Here is a 19,674-nt window from a genome sequence, read left to right on the forward strand (position 1 = left end):
ACTGAGCTAACACAATAATGAAACTCTCATTATTTAGCACAGACAGCGGATCGGTCATTAAAAAGATACCTTTCGAGAAGATTCGCTCGTACGAGCACTGGGAACGTCGACCCTCAAAAGGGCTGTTTTGTGGGACTCGGAAAAAATGCTTTGTGTGAATGGAGTCTTCTTAGGAAAAGAAAAGCACCTCTTCGGCTGTTTGTTTTGGAATTTGTCTCATTGATCCAAGAGCAGCAACTAGAAGATGAGGCCTGTATCCACAATAGCACTCACGACAAGCGTCACATGGACGAGAACCATTCATGGTGCAAATTAATTTTATTCATGATAACTCCAGCCTAAGAAGAGTAATATTGTGTATTTTAAAAATAAAACCCCAAAACTCTGTAACTCTATCATGTCAACAACAATTTTTTTTTTTTAAATAATACGGTAAGTCATGACTTTTTTTGACAATCATTTATTAAACAAACTGAAAAGTAATAAATAAAGATAAGTACTTAAAATGCATTACAGAATAACAGACCTATTTACGCTCATAGGTTTTTAAAAGAGATCCCAGCTACTTCACTACTGGAATACTGTCGGGAAAAAAAGAAAAGAGTGATTTGTCTTTAATATCTTAAATTAATATGACTCAATTCTGAGTCTCATATACTATTTGGCATTAGGGTTAGACATGTTTACAGACATGTTATAGTAAGAATTTAGGAACAGATTTTTAGATGAATTTTGGTCACTTGTTTTAAATGTTGGGGGAAAGAGGGAGAAAATCTAAATAAGGTAAAGTATGAGAAAAAGAAAATCTGTAGCTGAGTGTAAGACTAAAATGGCCCTGCTGATGATTACCAAAAATTGTAAATGTTTACAGCTAAAATAAACTCCCCATTGCGTCCATCAGTCTTCACAGCTTGATAATCAACAACAGAGGGGAAAGAATTCAGCATCTAACTGCCACATTGTTAACAAGTATTGATTGTATAGTGTGCTTTTGATAATAGTGGACGCTCCTTTGCAATATAAATATCCCTGGAAGTCCACAACACTAAAAATTTAACTGATATTTGTTAAAAGCCAAGATCATGTCATATGTGGCTATTTATTCTACAATAATAAAAGAAAAAAGAAAAAAATCAGGCAGGATCAATACATTCATTGTATGCGTACCTTCCAAAAACTCAAAATGGAAGGAGAGAATAAGACTTTTACAGTAGGTTAAAACTAAAAAAAAAGAAACAAAAACTAATACAAAAAAATACTTCAGATATGCCCGTGTAGTTTTTGTAACTGTAGTGCCAAAAAACTCACAATATTAAAGTGGACCTCGTAGACGTTTCTTTGTTATCAAGCTGCATGTTCTGCTTTGGCTCGTACCTCAGCATGTGTGCTTCCGATTTCCAACAGGAAGTACTGTACACACTCACAGGGGAATACAAGCATACTTGGCACCTTCACATGAAACAAATCCAATCCTATTATTTGATGCATTACAGAAAATCAATAGGCTCCATACAGAAACACGGAGCACGCTTACAGGATGCGTTTGATGTCACTGGACCCAAATTCAAAGTGAAACATCCCACCGGTTAAAGGACAGGGAAGGGTATCAGAAGAGCGGAGTTTTTTGAGTTAGCTTTTACACTTGATGAAAATGCCCTTTTTAGATTTACTCACCAGTAGCAGGGGTCACTGGGAGCCTGCAGGCACTGATGTTAACACACGAACCGTCACTCTCACACGCGCACGCACACTTAAATTATCTCTGTCTTCTACAGTCAAACCAAACGCTCCTCATGAGAAGGCTGACTTCAGTCCCTCTGAAATGGACAAATAAATATACCTTCAACACACACTGTTCTCCTTGATCAATCCCCTCACTAAACTCTCCAAGCCTGACTAAAACATTTATCCTCTTTTTTTCACGGATCAGCAATGAAAACCTCCCCTAAAGCAGAAGCCAGTTTCTACTTTGGAGAGGTGAAACAACTTTAAAACACTATTAAAAACAGTCATTCTTATGAAAATCGTCTATCATCATTTTAAACTCTAAAAAAAAAAATTTCAACGATCATGAGTGATCCCTTGCTTTCAACCTTCTGGTGGTTCAAAGACACCATCCCCTTTAAAATCAGCATTATTTTGAGGTCTCCTTCAGACGCCATCCTCCGTCCGTTGATGCTTATGAATGTTAAAATGATTGAATTGTTACCGTTGCGGTTTATGAATCGGCTAGATTAAAATAACGTGTCCACGGAGGAACCCAGCTGATATGGTTGCAGAAAAAGGGGAATGTTCCAGGGCCTCGTGTCGCACAGTTCAGTCGAACAAGCCATTCACGATGCTATGCAGCCATCAGATACTGGTGGTAGAAGAGGCCGAAGAGAGAGGTGGAGAACAGGCATGCGGCAATCCACCAAGTGAAGAAGGACAGGAGCCCTCGAAAAAGCAAGGGGGAGAAAACAGTCCTCAGCCCCCCGAGAGCCACCGACAACTGGGCCACACTTTGAGAGGCCTGCATCTCGCCTTGCCCCACCTCCACGGGGCTCGAGTCCTCATTTGACAGACAAGGCAAACTCTCTTCAGGGTAAATCACCCACGAGTATCCACCTGGGGGTTAAAACAAGAGTCTGAAAAATTCAAGAAACCCTACCGGGACAATTGAGAATGTGTCGAGAAGAACCTTAATGCACTCACCTAATGTCTTTAGCAGCAAAGTAGTGTGCAACAGCATAACCAGAGGTGCAGCGTACTGAAGAGCTATTACACACAGGTAGTAAAAGACTCGGGCGACCTGTGTGAGGAAAAACAAATTTGCAGTTAAAACATTTAGGCAAATTTCGTTCAAAACAAGCAGCTTGGCAGGAGAGCAGCTCATCAAACAGACTCGCTGAAACCATCACTGGGAGCTTAAGTACAGCTGCAAGTGTATGATTCTGGAGCAGCTGTAAGACCAGACACCCCTGCGACTCTACAGCCATTTGTGAGTCTCACTTATGGCTTGGAACATCAAACGGGCTCTTTTCCTCAGCTCCAGCTGTGGAGTGCTGTGGGTTTTGATCCTTGCGCTCCACTAAACTCAAATAGCCTCCTCATTTTAGAGCTTTGAGGGCAACAATGCCACGCAGTCCTTTTTCATACCAACATATTTCCACCTTTGAGGAATGTCGACACTGTAATGCAGGCCCCAAGAGTAGACGCCACAAGAGGGTCCCTGAGTGCATTTATTAACCAGTATCAGATCGAACATCACAAGAACAACCTATAAAGATGGGACACTTGGGATAGATAGGACATCGGGCAATAAGAAGATGGCTTGGCAATGCAATAACTTGCATATTAATGTTATGACACAAGACACAAGAACAAAAAGTGATAAAAGTCTACACACCATCTTTTGGAGGTCCACTGTACTAATGCGTCCCGCTTCCTTCTTCATCTGCAAGACGCCCTTCTGGGCCAGGTTAAGGTAGGCCTGGAGATGATGCCTCATCATGGCTAGTCTCAGCACACACAGAAGCAGGATCACCCACAGACGCAATGTGTCATATGTCTTCTCAGACATCCTGAAAACAGATGAACAGGGGACATGCCAAATCAGCCCAAACCCAATATGTGACTTGAGGAGAATTAAAAAGGTCTCACTTAAAAAAAAAGAAAAAAGAAATCACTTTAAGTCAACATAAAATGGCAATCACAACCCATTTTACTACTGCATTCATGAGTCGAATAAATATAGGGTGGAGCTTGTTTGATTAGATGGGTACTACACAAAAGAATGGAACCCAAATGAGAGTTTGTAGTGGATTGCCCGATGATTACTTCCCTTCCACAAATATCAACAGCAACAACTTTTGAGGACAATTTCTGACCAAGACGTGGAAGCTGAAAAACAAGCTGAAGAACCAGCTTATTGACTTATCACAATGAAAATGCCTTTCAACCCTATCCCAAATCTTCTGTTATTCTATTTTCTTTATTCTACTTCCATTAACCACCATTCAATTACTGTTGGAGAGGGTATTTGTTGGCAAGAGTTTAAAAGACTGCATTACCTACAACAGTTGGCAAATTTGTATGATTTGACTCACATAAAAACAGATTTGTAGAAAAAAGTCAGCATGAAGGTGTATCTCTCAACCTAACCCTCAGTGGGGCGTAAGCAGATAATACAAAAACATATGAATAAGATTATACGGATTTGTCACAAATAAGTGTGTTACGCTATTTGTTAACATTATTCCACCCTTCACAGAGCCATTTATTAATTTTCACTTGAATACTGTGTACTTATGAATCATATCCACAATAAGTCCACGAACACGTATCAAGTAAATAATCAGGGGCTTATTTTGTTTCCGTGTTGACTTGCTCAAGTGCAGATGCTCTTGATGAACTTTAAAACAAGTTTAATAACAATTCAACATAAACTAGTAATGCAAAACATATTTGTAAAATTAAATACTCACAAAGGCACACTATCTTTCCCAAATGTGGGATTTATTATGTAATCCTTTGTTATGGGCTTCACCCATAGCAGTACCATGATTAAGGGAGACAAGAAGTTGATATGTAGCAAGGTCCTGAGGGATGGACACATAAAAACAACCAATTAGATATGGTAACACACAAGAGTATCAATATCAGTGGAGCAGTAAACATCAACTATCATAAAGTGCCACTGCTTTAAATATACCATTTCAGGTGTACAAGAAGCATAGCAGTAATCCAGGCCTAAAAGAGGTCTAACTATAAGCCCCGTGGTGTCATGAGAGCAGGTATGGCAAGCTGGCCATGCTGAAGAGGATTAGTTATGTGAGATGTGTAATGCTTAACTCCTCTTTTGTAATACAGATACCCTAGAGCCCAATTCTGGCTGAAAATGTAGACCAGGTCCATACTTATCTGCTAACTTAACCAGGATATAGTCAGACACTGATGATCCACATGAATTAACATGGAAATAGTGCTAGTGGCTAACTGGTTAAATTCATCTTGACGGAAAAATAAAATGTAACGCTGTCAAATTGTAAGGTCAAAGAAATACCCACAATTCAAGCTTACTAAAGTAGTAATTATGAAAATAAGACGTAATGAATTTGATTTTCTGAAACATTTACTGTGTGACTTTGCAGTTGTTTATTGTGAGGGCATCAATATGCATCTGGGCCAATCGCAGGCCAGGGAAGGTGAGAAAGGCTCCAATGAGAGCGCAGAGAAGAGCCAGGATCAGCTTAAAGGTCAGCTTGGATATGGGGCCCCTGTAGAGACAGAGGAAGAGAGCAAGGCCTGTTCACACCACAGGGAAGTACAAACCATCACATACACAGCTTAATCCCAACCCATGGAGACATGGTATACTGTATACACACTCCCTCTCTACTGACAAAGGAGACGGGGGTATACTACCAGCCATGATACTCACTGAGACTCAAGCCCTTGGTTCTCCAGAAACTGCACGGCACTCTCAGAAAAATTTGCAAAGCCTATGAAAGGAGAAAAAGGAGGACATGTAAATAAAATGGACATAGTTCGGGTGTGTGATACATCTAATGTCTAAAATAAAAAAATAAACAAAAACACAGATTGAGAGTGCATTTTAATGCTGTTACAATGCACATGAAATTCATTATATACAGGGCCATTCCCCAGTGTCTGATTATTCTAACTGAATTTATTGATTAAATGTTAAGAGTTTGATATAAAAGATGATGCATACATCTAATTAGGTTAAAAGGGGTGTCCAAACCTGTTCCTGGAGGGCCACTGTTCTGCAGTTTAGAACCAACCCCTAGAAACTTCCAGGCAACAAAGTTCTACATAAACAATACAACAAAAAAAAAAATCCTGAGCAGGACTGGACACCAGTTACAGAATACTGCCTTTATAAAAGGTAAAGATCAATTCAAGACAATCAGTTTAAGTCAAATATCGCCTCATAATGAAGAAGTTTATTACTGTCACTCATGCACAAAATATGAAGACTATGAAACGCTTTGGAGTCAGATGTCCATAACAGCACAAAAACACACTAAGCAAACTATTGTCTAGTTATTGTTGTTGACAAAATCAGAGAAAATCATATATCATTTTTTGTCAATATCACACACTCCTAGTTATAGTCATAGTTTTGATTTTGGACCCTGGTTACAGGGTCTATGGTGAGAAAATAGAGATCAGTTTTTCAGAAATTGCAACATACTGCCTCCTAATGCATGCTTTAAATCATAATGCAAGAATAACAGCCTGACCCTCACTAACAATAAGTGATGAGAGTTATTCAAATCAAAAAGATGAAAATGGTCTACAACATAAAAGCACGGCGACTGTCATGCACTGCCTAACAAGTTTCTACTTTAGTGGACAATTCTGTCAGAAATTTAACTAGGCAGCTAAAAGCTTTTCTTTTATTTTCTGCATGTGGCCACACATTCTTGGCGTTAAGCGACAACCCATACAAAAATATGAGGAACAAATATTTTCCCCATGTTTTTCTTGCGAGACTGGCTGATGCCTGGGACAGTGACTGATGTAATACAAATATGCAAAAGAAAACAGCTAATGAATATAGCTGGTATTAAATATTTCTACCAGCATGTGTTAATTTCAGACTATAAAAAAAATTCCACATCAGAACACAATGGTCTATTACATACTGTAAAAACAAGAGAAAGCAATTGGCATAAAACCAACTTGCCACTACTATACCTGTCTCAAGGCCAAATTCCAGGTAGTTCTCTGTGACAATAAGAATAGCCATGGCTTTCACAAAGAAGAAGAAGGCAAAGGTGATGCAGAGGGAACGCTCACCGCCCTCCTCTAGTCTAAAGTAGTGAGCCGTGAGGGAGAAAAGGATCTTCCTGAGAGAAAATGAGGCTAAGGAACATAATCACAAAGGGCACATTATACCAAAAACTGCTCTCCAAAAATAACTGTAATGAGTAATTTAGGAAATATTTTGGGTTATAATAACTTTTGTACACTTGCCCCATTGTAAGAGTTTAACCGAACAATTTTTTTTCCTTCATTTTTACACACTAGCACATATAGAGCTTAAATTGGATCTCAACAGAATTTTCCTTTAACTGGCATTATTCTCATGGATCCCACATACAAACTCTCTGTACTACTGAAGCTGGTAGGATTCTAATCTAATCTAATTGAAAAGCATCCTGACTGACATGTCTCATATTTAGTGTCACAAGGCTAATTTCCCTAAGGTGACAAACAACAAATTTGAAAATCAAGAAAGATGCCAAATGCAGAAAGAAAATGTTTAGCTGCGCCTCTTTGTTCCGATGCCTATGTGTGCTCATTTTGATTCTACTGGTCTAGGGTCAATCATTCAACTTGTGGCTACGACGGGCAAATCTGCAAGGCAAGCGGGCGGCCATCTGAGGAAATGTTTCAGTGACCATCACTTTGACAAGGCCATTTTCCCCACCACACACTCTCCACTGAGATCAGGAGAAATGGCTCCTTCCTGTCCACATTCAGCCATTTGCACACATATAGACCTATCATCATCGTCATCATCTTCATCACCCTACCAGGCACCTTCCTTCCTTCCTCTCTTTTTCCCAGGCAAATCAGTCCGGTGGGCCATGAAAATTGGGCCTCCAATCTTCGGTGGCAGGCTGAGCTAGGTAAAGGGCAGTGGCGAGTGCAGGGAGATTGATCTTTGTGGACTGTGCTGGGGTTAATGTGTGTGATTTGGTGAGGCACTAGAAGGGGAAAGTAGCAGGTAAAAGGCAACAGGTGCAGCTTTCATCATTCACAGCTAGATTGTCCCTACACAGAGACTGTGAAAATTGAACAGATCCACAAGGGATGTCTGATATAAAGGATGTTTTAACATTTAGGGACTATGGGTACGTTATTGAATAAAGTACTTTAAGGCTCCTACTGTAGATCTGTTAAAATAACAAACAGCTCTGTATGTGAGTCACAGCAGTGCTGAAAAACTCATCTATACTATCTAAAATATTTTGTATAATTCTATTACTACCAATGGTGTTTGCTTACTTTCCTATTATTAATGCCCATATTTGTGACTAGCGAATTGAGAAAAAAAAAACAGTATGGTGGCTAACCTAATAGCTGCGTGTTAATGTTAACTTGTTAATATTTTCACAAATAATATCACTAATATTTCCTTCAGAAAATGCAGACATCATGATTTCATGTTAACTACATGACATATTTACGTATTTTAAAATGAATTTGCTAAAAATAACAGAACTATTAAAATATTACTTTAGATTATTATTAATAATTTATATTACTTATTATATTTTAGATTATTTTTAAGGCTAAAATGTGACTAAACTACAAATAAAAAAAGAAATGACCAGAGGTATAATTACATTTACACTACAATTTAAAAGGTTTGGGTCTGTAGTTTTTTTGTATTATTATTATTTTTTATTATTATTTTTTTAAAATACATTTTTTACACTCACGAAGACTTTTGATTTAATTGATCAAAAATACAGTAAAACTTTTATTATATTTTTATAAAAAATATTATAAAAATTTTAAATTCAAATTTTTATTCAAATTCTTTCTTTCTGACCCCAAATTACTGAATGATATTGTATATCAATTTGAAATTTCAATCTTGATGGAAAAAATTAATCCATGTTATTTGTCAATGACTCTAATAAATAATTATGAGACTTTTTTGCAATGAAATTTGAAAAAAGAAAAGCAATGCAAAAAAGTATGAGAGTATTTCAGTATTTCAAGTTACAAAGGGATACATGACAAAGGCCAAGACCAGCAGGCTCCACACCACACTGATGTTCATCTCTCCACTTGGCTCTGCCACACAGAAGTACAGCTCAGTGATGAGATACACCACAGTGGCAGCCACCGTGAAGTCCACCAGCCACTGGAATTCAGGAAAGTAATGCAGAGCTAGACCAAAAAAAAAGAAAAAAGAGAAGCTTTAAGAACCAGACTTACTAAGAAGATCCTTGAAGCTCAAGGATTCGTTAAGTTTCATATAATGACAACAGATGAGTTACCTAGTGTGTCCACTTCTGCAATGCATTTAGTCTCTAGCTGAAGGTCGATGTCTTTGGGAATAGTCATCGGCTTGTTCTCCAAGTGCCCATTGTACTTCCTGAGAAGCAACGTGAACATAACACATATAATAGTGAACAATGAAACACAAATTAGGCTAAACTGAAATACACACATGCCCAAATTACCAAGGACATTTTTGTCCCAAAACTCAAACTGAGTGCTAGAGTGCTATTTTCTCCATTCACTTCCCAGTAGTGTTGCATAAATTGCATTAAAGTTGCTTTTTATTTATGCTTTTGAATATAACAGAATATAAAAATACAACAGTTTTATTATTAGAAAGCACATCTTTCAAAGCACATTACTCAAAATATCTAGGCCAAACATAAATAAGAATAATTAGCATATTTTATAAAAACATTCAACATTCAAAATGATAACAGTATGCCATTTCAAGAACTAGCCGTTATCATCACCTGCTGCCCAGATAAGACAGAATTTATTTAGAAGCATCTGGACTACTCTATCCATTCATTTCTGATGTTTCAGCACTCTTGTAAGTGGCTTCAGTTGTAGGATGGTGGGGCTTCTCTGGCATTTAACCTCATCACAAAATGCAATGTGTCACATGACTCATATCTCCTTCCTGGCCATGTGAATTCTGATTGCTATGCGAAGTGGGATGTCATCTTCAGGGTTCAGTTCAGACACTCCCAGTTTACATTTTAAAAGACAATTTAGTTTCATTTATTTTATTAATATTCAGCTATAAGTTGCATGGGATGTCACAGTTTAAGTTGATTACACTACTAAAATGATTTCCTACAGCTGTCATGTTGACTACCTACTCTTCACTTTAACAAATACATGAAGCTTTAACATAGCCTACAATGAATTAGCAATGAATCAGCCTTGACTAACTTGGAGAACAATGAAAATACTGTCCATTTAACACATGACAACACTTAAACATCACTGTATACAATACAATTTATCATGACTGTAGAAAATAATTCGTGAAGTGTAGCAATACAAATTGATAACACTTTTTGTTATCATAATTACAAACTTTTACAATAGTTTGACCATAAACAGAAATGTATTTTTACATAGAGAATAAATAAACCATATATTAACATCACAGAGTACCTTCAAATCAAATGTAATACAATAGAGTGGTTAAACGATAATAAATGATTATTTTTTTTTAAGTTACTAATTCTTAACCAGGCTGTATTTATTTGATTAAAAATATATAGTAATAAGAGTAATATTTATTCCTGTGATGGCAAAGCTGAATTTTCAGCTCCTGTTTGTGTTACATTATCATTCAGAAATCATTCTAATTTGCTGCTTAAGAAACACTTGTTATTACTATTGTTGAAAAGAGTTGTGCTGCTTAAGACCATAAAACCATGATAAATTTGTTTTCAGGATTATTTGATGAATAGAAATTTTTAATGAAAAAATAAAATTCTTTACTGTCACTTTTGATCATTTCAACTTTTAGGGCTTTTAATTATTAACACTGAAGCTAAATCGATACAATTTCATTTATTCACAAAGCAAAAGAACTTAACTGAGAAGCAGGTATCAACGTGTGGGATCTGAATCTTTGTCCAAAGGACAGCAGATTTTTCGCAGTCCTAACTGAGGGCTCTGTCTCTATTGGAAACCAAACACCAGAGTTTGCACATTTTACTGGGGATTAGAGGAGCCCTCCTCGCCATTGAAAAAAGAGCTAAATCCACACAACGTTCAAATCAAACATATTTCCACCCAACTCTAATGCTGTCTGCATGACAAAGAATAGAGAAATGAATGTCGGGCTCCGCTGGGAACGGTGGGATATTGGAAAGGGGCACAGGCCTTAGCGTGAACGGGTCTAGTATGCAAGCTTTCTGCCCCGTGGCTCCAAGCCAGCTGAACCTGAGATTCTTGGACTTCTCCTCCAGGTCTCTGTTGTTTACATAGGTCAGTGTTCAGCACAAAAGCACTGTGGGCATGCGAGTCTCCCTGCTCTGGATTGCAGCATACCTGCCTGACAAAATGGCCCAAGAGCTCCCTGCTGAGCAAAAATGGGCTTTTGTCTGAGAACAGGAGGTAGGTATAATAGAGCTGACTATCAAAACTAAGCTGCTAGACACAGGCTAGTCTACCTTCTCAGGGAATTAGCATTGTATGCATAGTCTACTGTAGAATATGGGCAACAAAGCTGCTTGATTTTTACCACAGTGTTGAAGCCACAAAATGTTCTTTGATACACAAAAGTCAAATGTGTACGAATTTAGAGAAAAGCACAACAGTGACGCTGTGTTATACCTGTCCTTCTTGCTCTTGCCTCCTTTCTGCTGTTTTCCAGCTAAAGTCCTCAGCTCATCTTCTGTGGGGTGCTGGTACCAGCGCAGACTAAAAAGACAAGAAGAAGTATATTACCGTCACTGAAAATGGTAAAAAAAGAGTTTGGGGTCATGTTTCTGAAAGAATCTTTTATATTCACCATTGTGCGTTTATTTGATCAAAAATACAGTAAACAGATTTATTATGAAATATTATTAGTATATATTTTCAGCAGCCATTACTCCAGTCTTCAGCGTCTCATAATCCTTCAGAAATCATTCTAATATGCTGATAAGGAAACATTTCTTTTTATTAAATCTACGTAGAAAACAGTAGTGCTGCTTAATATAATAGGAAATAGTCATCTGAAAAAATTTAATTTTATATTATTTACTCTCAGTCATCTAGTTTCATACCTGTATGACTGACTTTCTTCCTCAGAACAGATAGAAAAGATATTCTGAAGAATGTTTTTATCCATGCAATGAAAGTCAATGGGGTCTAAAACAACATGCGAGTCAACCTATTGACTTTCATTGCATGGACCACTTTCATAATTCTTTTATGGTGCCTTTGTGACCTTTTTTGAAGGCTGAAAGCTTCCGTCCGAATTCACTGTAACTCCATGGAAAGGAACGACGACCGCAGCTTTCTGAATTTCTCCTTTTATGTTTCGCTGAAGGCATACTGATGTGGAATGAGGGTAATGACCACAGAATTTTCATTTTTATGTAAACCATTTCTTCAAATTACAAAGGTTGTTTGATGGTAATAAAATTAGCGGATCTTTGGTGGCAAACATTTACCACAACCCCTTCAACTTTGTTTAGAAACTGGCCTGTCATGAGCCCTGAGAGGGCTGTACTGCTTTCAGTTGTTTTTTCATGTTTACTTCCTAATGAAAACTTAATTATGAAAGTCTCCTGGGCGACACTTCAAGCCCTGCACTACAACAATATTCCCACAAAACTATTACAACAAAAAAAAACAAGCACAGATGAATTATTGAGCACATTTGGAAGAGCTGTTTACTCTAAACACATATGGCGCTAATTAAGGGGGAAACAAGCGTGGCTTGTACTTTCGTTAGCGGTTCTCTTGGGTCGTAGAGCTTTTTGATGATACCCTTTGGTCTTACTGAAACCGTAACCATAATGATGCATTTTTGATGGGCCCTTAATATGAACAATAAAACAGGATATGCTATGTGCAAAGTGGAGCAGGATCTGTGCTTTGTGTTGTTAAGGCTGCCTTGTAGATTAAGATGGCGTTTTGGGCTGAACATCGAGAGGGATGCCAGAGCGGCACAGTGGGCTGTACTTCCTCATTACCTGCCACTGCAGAGGAGCCATCGTGCAAAGGAATAGTGGGGTATGATCTTCTGAATCACGCTGGCCATTACCATGGTAACCACCAGCTGCACACTGATCACACCCTGAAGGGAAAGAGTGAAATATTAGAACACTTTCTGATCGCACCAGCAAGAGCACAGAACAGCATTCAGACTAGTATAAACCTAGCAACTAACCTCAATTGCCAGAATATGTGATTTTTGAAACCAAACTAGCAAATTTGTAGTCTTGCAAAATGAGCATAAAACGACTTGAAATACTTGAAATTTTCCTGCAGATATGGATTTAAGAAAAAAGTGGAATGTCCACAGGGCAATGCATTTGGTGCTGCAAAGGTAATAACCTTTGCAAATGATGTTGACTTCCCCAGTCAATCACCTACCAACTCTGTAATTGCCTTAAACACCCCAGCATCAAACTATCCCAGCTACAGCGTGGGAGGACTGCTGGCATCAATGGGCAATCTCACCATCCACGCGTGTAAGGCACAGTGTCCTGCCTCTATGTCGAGGAGACGGTGACGTGCATTCAAATGATCGCTGATCCGCACAAATTGCTATGTGCTTAGCTAGCCATTTCAAAACTTGCACAAAAGAAATTTACATGGCAACATGGCTGGAGTGTCACTCAGGAATGGAGGAATCACGACTCAAATTGTACAGCAATTCAATCACAAGACTGAAAACTAGAAAATTATCTGAACTATTCCATTATAACGTAAATTTGCATGGTTGACTTCTGAATTCTGTTCCATGACCTTGGAGCCTGATTATCAAGATATGTGATATATAATAGTCCCATGTTCTTGAAAAATCTAGCACAAACGAGAACCTCAGGAATAGCCTAACAAAGCTAGGTTCCTATCCTTTTTGACTCGAAGGCCCCATTTTGCATGTAAAGACAATCATGTAATTTGAATGCATTTAATTTAATCAACAAGATTATTGTAATACGACTAAAATATTTTCCAGAAAATAAGCTGCATCACTATATGTCACACAGTTCAAAGTTGCATTAATGAGGGGAAAAAAAACTAGTTGATGTATAAATGCCATTTTATTATTACATTCAGAAATAATGTAAAATATCAGTAAATAAAATGAAACACTATAAAACATATTTCCCCTCACAGTGGTATTCAGAACAGAAAAGGAATGAAAAATTGAAGTATAAAACAAACATAAATTATAGTGACATTCATTAAAAACAACATTTATTATAAATGGCAAATTTATTTAGAGCAAAAATGAAGTTTACGGTGTGTGGGTAATGTGCTATAAAAATAAACTTCGGCTCATGTACCGCCATCATTTGGCACAAATTTAAATGTGAGTGCTTTGCACATTTGACGTGCTTGACGTTAATTGTATTATACAAATCACTTTGGAATACAAGTCACAGCAAATTTCAAATCACAAAAAGCAACTTATATTCAAAAAAAATAATAATACGGCAATTGAAATACTTTTAAGATTTACTTTTATTTGGCCCCCCTGAAAGTTTGCAGAGGCCCCGTAGTGGACCCCTCCCCCAAATTAAAATCACTGCAAAAAAAGTTGACGTTTAAATTTTTATTTTTTCACTATATCTCTGGAAAATAAGGTTTAAAAAAAAAAAACTCACTGTATTTAAGACAAACAGTCTAAAAAGCACAGAAAAACCAATGAATTCAGTTCTTCAAAGGTAATAACCTTCACAAATTAACTTCCTCAGTCAGCTACATTCTCTGTACTCATTTCAACGATACCAAACTATTCCCATAACAGGATCAACAGCTGTGATATTTAAGCACTGCTTCCATTTAATTCACAGTAAAACACTGAAAAACTGCAAGTTTCCCAGCATCGCTTTCACTATGAACAGCTCACTATGTGTGCAGTGCTAAAGCAGAGCTTGCCATAAAAACTAAAATGTTATATTTCATTTTTTTTATCCTGCTTTTCACCACTTAAGACAAACGCCAGTACCTGCAAAGAAGCAGAGCCTCACAGTGACACAAAAGCTATAATGTTGTGGTCTGAAACACATGAAAGCAGCCGCATGCTTCTTTTCACTGCTGGTTACAGGCATCTCTGAGAGAACACTAGCTGATGCCAGACTACAGTGTTTCCCTCACTTTACCTGAAACAGACAGGCAACCCATCGCCATGGGAACTATACATCTCATAAGAATGAATGTGAGATTGCCAAAAAAAAAGTGCTATTAAGTTGAAGCAACCAATGCTATTCTTGGTGAGCTGGAATGAAGTGTACATTTTAATATGTAATTGTATTTAAAGACACAGTAACATGATAATTAACCTACATTATGAATAAATAAAATTTATTTGATACATAAATACATTTTCATTTAGTATTTATTTAGATCATTTACATGTTTTTTTTTTTTTAAGAAAACATTATTTTACTAGTTTTTATACTAGTCTTCTACTATTTTCTTTCACTAGTAACTGAGCTAAACCAGCAGCATCATTAAGAACTATGTCACTGCTCACTTCTGAGCAGAAGGTAGAGTGCTAAAACTAAATGTCCATCCAAATATCAATGTTGTGATGGGACAGTTTCCAAGAAACCTCCCTTTAGTCGACTCAAAAAACCATCAGAAAACTGTCACATCCTGGACATTCTCCTTAAAAGCATGACATAAAAAAACGGGCCGCCTCCCTTGCTGGGGAAGTTTGATCCTTTAGTGTAAGTCACCATGAGAGGTTGGGGCAGGAGAGGTAATTGAAGCAGCATGGGACACTTATCTGCCTCACTGGCAGTGACCTGGACAGCACAGGGGCCAAATGAGCTCTGAAGGGGGCCGCTGAAGATAACCAGCAGGTCTAGAAGCTCAGTCACCATATGAGATAATGGTCATGAGGAGAGTTGCTCTGGTAAACGTATGGATTCTGAGCTCTTCAAAAACGTCAACATTTGAGATTTTGCCATTTATTTTCTTCCATTACCTAAGTTTGCACTGATATGTTGCAGATTATAATTTAACCAGACACAAAGACTAATGCTAGTGTGAAAACTAACTGACATCAATCTAAAACTCATAAATAGTGCTATTATTAAATGATATATTAATTACATGACCTTATCACCATATTATACATTATACAAACCACACTATGTGGTGCCTCCAGTGGTCCAAAGCTATACGCTCTGCTGAGAGTTAAATAATAATTAAGCATTTACAGAAGTTATAGTCATAGGGCCAAGAGTAGGAAGTAAATGCACACAGCAGTATTTAAGGCTAACTGTACCTCATCAGTCATCATGTTCAGCAACTCCTAATGCAAGACTTCAAGGAAAACCTTCCAGTGTAGGTTTATTTAGGTAAAAGTTGTTAGTAAAACCTGTGGCACATTTTACTGGTGCAGAGAATAGCATGTGTATTTTGTAAAACATTTACAATGACTCTTTATCACTCTTAATAGCACCTAATTAAATTGTGTCATATGTTACACATGGACTAAGTGCTGAACAGACATTTAGAAACTCAGTTCATTTGTTTTAAAGCCAAACGTACTGAAAACAAAATGTATAAATAATGCTCTGTAAAAACAATTGGGTAATCACCAGTTCTACACACGATTACAGTTTTCATGCCCACTTGGGCCAAATATATCATGAAATATGTCATGTAAGCAGACGCAATCAAATGCAAAGACTGTAAGTGTGAGAACTGGGACAGGCCTATAGGAGTTAAATCAGGATAGTTCACCTAAAAATGACAAATCTGTCATCATTTCGTCACCATCATGTTATTCCAAACCTGAATGGCTTTCTTTCCTCCGTGGAACATAAAATGAAATGTTATGCAAAATGTTTGTGACAGTCTCCATTCATTTTCATAGCACCTTTCCTGTACACTGAAAGTTAATGGTGAGCGAAGCATAACATCTCTTTATACAGTCAGAAATACATTCCACACGGGTTTGCAACTACTTGAGGCTGAGAAAATAATGATGAAATGTTTTGATGTGGACTCAAAGTAATTGTTATGGTTCTTCTGAGGGTAGGAGACCCCCTCTGGTGCTCTTCATGAAGCCTTCCAGTGGAGGGCATTCTGAGGTCAAAAGCTTACCTGTGCTCCAGGTGAGGCACATCCTCCTACCAGCAAAACTATAATTTATTATTCGTCGAGTACAGGACTTACAACTACCATTAAAATGACATTACATTATTATATCATTCTTCATTTCTGTTTTAAAGCCACGCATACTTTTACACCCATAGAATGCAATGGGCTCAATCTTACTAACGTTAGATAGAGAAATTATTTCTAGAAGCACGACTGTAGACATCTATCAGCAGAACGAAGGATTAAATAAAGCGTCCTCTCGATATATATGTAACGTTAGTATGCATTAATGAAAGCATGCCAGTAATGGTCCGTTCAGATGCTGTGCTCACTCACCATACTGATGTTGCAGTGCAGAGCTAGATCTCAAAGATCTCTGACACTCCGAGCACCCCTGAGCGGAGATCCAGCGGCACGGAGCACATAAGCCTGTCTTGCGGTGCTGTTATCTGAGAGTAACGTTACTGTGTTGACAGGTAAAATAAAGACCTAAACAAACAGCCCACTGCTCGAGCCGCGGATCCGCTATGTTTTCAACTGCAGTAGAGGTCACGCTCAGACTCTCAGTACTGTGCTGCCACTGACAGCCTGTACGGTTTAATCATTTCAAGAACTCCCTAACAACAAAATGTTGTGCCACATTAATATTTAGATTTTGATTAATTACACACATTTTCGTACATGTCCATATTATTAAGTATATTTGAAACTAGAACGTTGTATTAGTCACAGTTTTAAAACAGGCACTTGCTTGGGCGACTTAAGATTCTTGCAGGACCCTCTTTACCGGAAGTAGTGAAAGAAGCACATGTGACGTTTTCCTACCGGTGTTGTTAACCCTGCACAGGACCGAAGATCTGGGCTGTCAATGCAAATCGACTAATAAAATATTATGGTGCTACTAAGTGAAATCAGCGGGGATATTGCTAATTGGAGACTCAGTGATAAAATATTTTTTACCCTCTTTCTTTTGTTTATTATTGCATTGTATAACATTTTTATTACTTTTTGTTATTAATAAATATTAAAATATTACTGAATATGTAAACAGCATAGGACTTAGTCGCTTTTGATTAACAATATGACAGTTTTGCAACTGAACTGTTTTACATTTGCAATTATTTTATTCATAAATAAAGTGCTAAAAAACATTCTTGCAGTTTTCAAAAAGATGATGAGAATTGTGGGCTCTCTCTCTCTCTCTCTCTCTCTCTCTCTCTCTCTATATATATATATATATATATCTAACTGATTTATAAATGTTATTTATTGATTGATTGCTTGATTGTATGCTTGATATGGTTTATTTTACTTAATTTTAAGTTAATTACTCATTGTCTATATGCTGTATTTATTATCTAGTCTGTACTTTATCTTGGGATTCAATAATATCTTCATTTTCTTGTGAATTGATTTCTGTAGAAAAACAATTAAAAGAAAAAAAATGCTGTTAAAAGCATCACTGGATGCACCTCTTGCGGGTGAACAAAGCAGTATTCTATTGGCAAAGGTTTAAAATAGTCTTGAGCTGTTTAACGTGTAATGGATGTAGAAAATAGCAGTAATAAAGAATGAGTAGGTGTGTCCACACTAGTGAGTGGTATAGAGTAAACAGCAGTGACTCTCCTGTCATTATCACTGTGTACAGTAAACAAGATCTTCTTATCCTGTATTTACAAAAGACCCTTGTATTCATTTGTCTAACTGATGTTTTTAACCGTCAAATACAACTGGATTTAATGCCCTGTGGTACGGTCTTATGTTTGCCTTCATTGTTTTATCTTATTTTATATCACAAGTAAGTGTATTATTGCACTTTTCTAGTTGCTTTGTCGTCCCTGATGAAACCTGTAGCTTTTAAAACGTCAATATAATTTTTCTACTGATCAAATCACATTTCAGTGCATTTCTTTAATGACTGTGTTCCTATTAGTTGTCTCCATTACCTTGAAACTAATTGGAAAAACTGAGTGTTGTAAAAAGAGATGCTCAGTAGATGCTGTGTAAACAGCAAACACACATTAAACCGGTGGAGCTGGTGTAAACAGTGCTTTAGTGGTGAGCATTAACGGACCCATTGACCATCCGGCTGAAACCACCCTTAACCTGAATGCTTTCATAACTGAAATGCTGACGGGCAAAGCACCTTTTTTCTGCCTTATTGTTTCATTTATTTAAAAATAATGACTAAAGTGTTTAAATGTTTCCTTTTACATCACAAATGTTTCTGTTGCAATACATATCTGTATGATGTATTACCAGCCTTTACATGCTAAAATACATGCACACAAAATGAAAAATACATGCTCTAAATATGGTACAATTTATCAGGAAATTCACATTCATCTTCCACTGGAAAGCAAACAAACATTATTTAAACATTATTCTTTATTATACCCCTATTGGCAGATCATTTGCAGATTTTTTTGAAAAGACTTAATGTCTTAATAACTCCTAACAGCAAACTGATTGTGTGTGTGTGTGTGTGTGTGTGTGTGTGTGTGTGTGTGTGTGTGTGTGTGTGTGTGTGTGTGTGTGTGTGTGTGTGTGTGTGTGTGTGTGTGTGTGTGTGTGTGTGTGTGTGTGTCTGTGTGCGTGTACGTGTGCCAATTAATAGTGTAAATAAGTTTTGTTAAATATAAACTGAATGTTCAAAAAATATTCTTCTTAAATTACATAGCGGTAGTCAGTTTGTATCTAAAGTATAAACTATTTGTTTTACTTCTCTGCTTCTCTCTTTCATTGAAATCATATATTCTTCAAAACATATGATTCAGTGCATATTTTTCCCCTCTGAGAATATAAGACTTCCTTAAAACAATATCTGGATTTTTCAAATATATTTGTTTAGGAAAATGCCAAATACTACATAGGATATAA

The 19,674-nt window shown here is 37.2% G+C and overlaps 1 protein-coding gene across 1 annotated transcript; it reads right to left on the reverse strand.

Moving 5' to 3' along the window:
• Window positions 1-1,143: 1,143 nt before the first annotated feature.
• On the reverse strand, window positions 1,144-17,370 carry tmem161b (transmembrane protein 161B). The gene is made up of 12 exons (XM_042724617.1): window positions 17,131-17,370; window positions 12,699-12,802; window positions 11,350-11,436; window positions 9,027-9,124; window positions 8,760-8,916; window positions 6,706-6,857; window positions 5,423-5,483; window positions 5,118-5,258; window positions 4,467-4,580; window positions 3,389-3,563; window positions 2,695-2,791; window positions 1,144-2,607 (listed from the first exon to the last, which is right to left on the reverse strand). The coding sequence occupies exons 1-12, from the start codon at window positions 17,131-17,133 to the stop codon at window positions 2,342-2,344; spliced, it is 1,455 nt and encodes a 484-aa protein (XP_042580551.1). The 5' UTR covers window positions 17,134-17,370; the 3' UTR covers window positions 1,144-2,341.
• Between the last annotated feature and the right edge of the window lie 2,304 nt (window positions 17,371-19,674).

The sequence above is a fragment of the Cyprinus carpio genome, chromosome B5 (genome assembly GCF_018340385.1).
Source record: "Cyprinus carpio isolate SPL01 chromosome B5, ASM1834038v1, whole genome shotgun sequence".
Classification (NCBI taxonomy): Eukaryota; Metazoa; Chordata; class Actinopteri; order Cypriniformes; family Cyprinidae; genus Cyprinus; species Cyprinus carpio.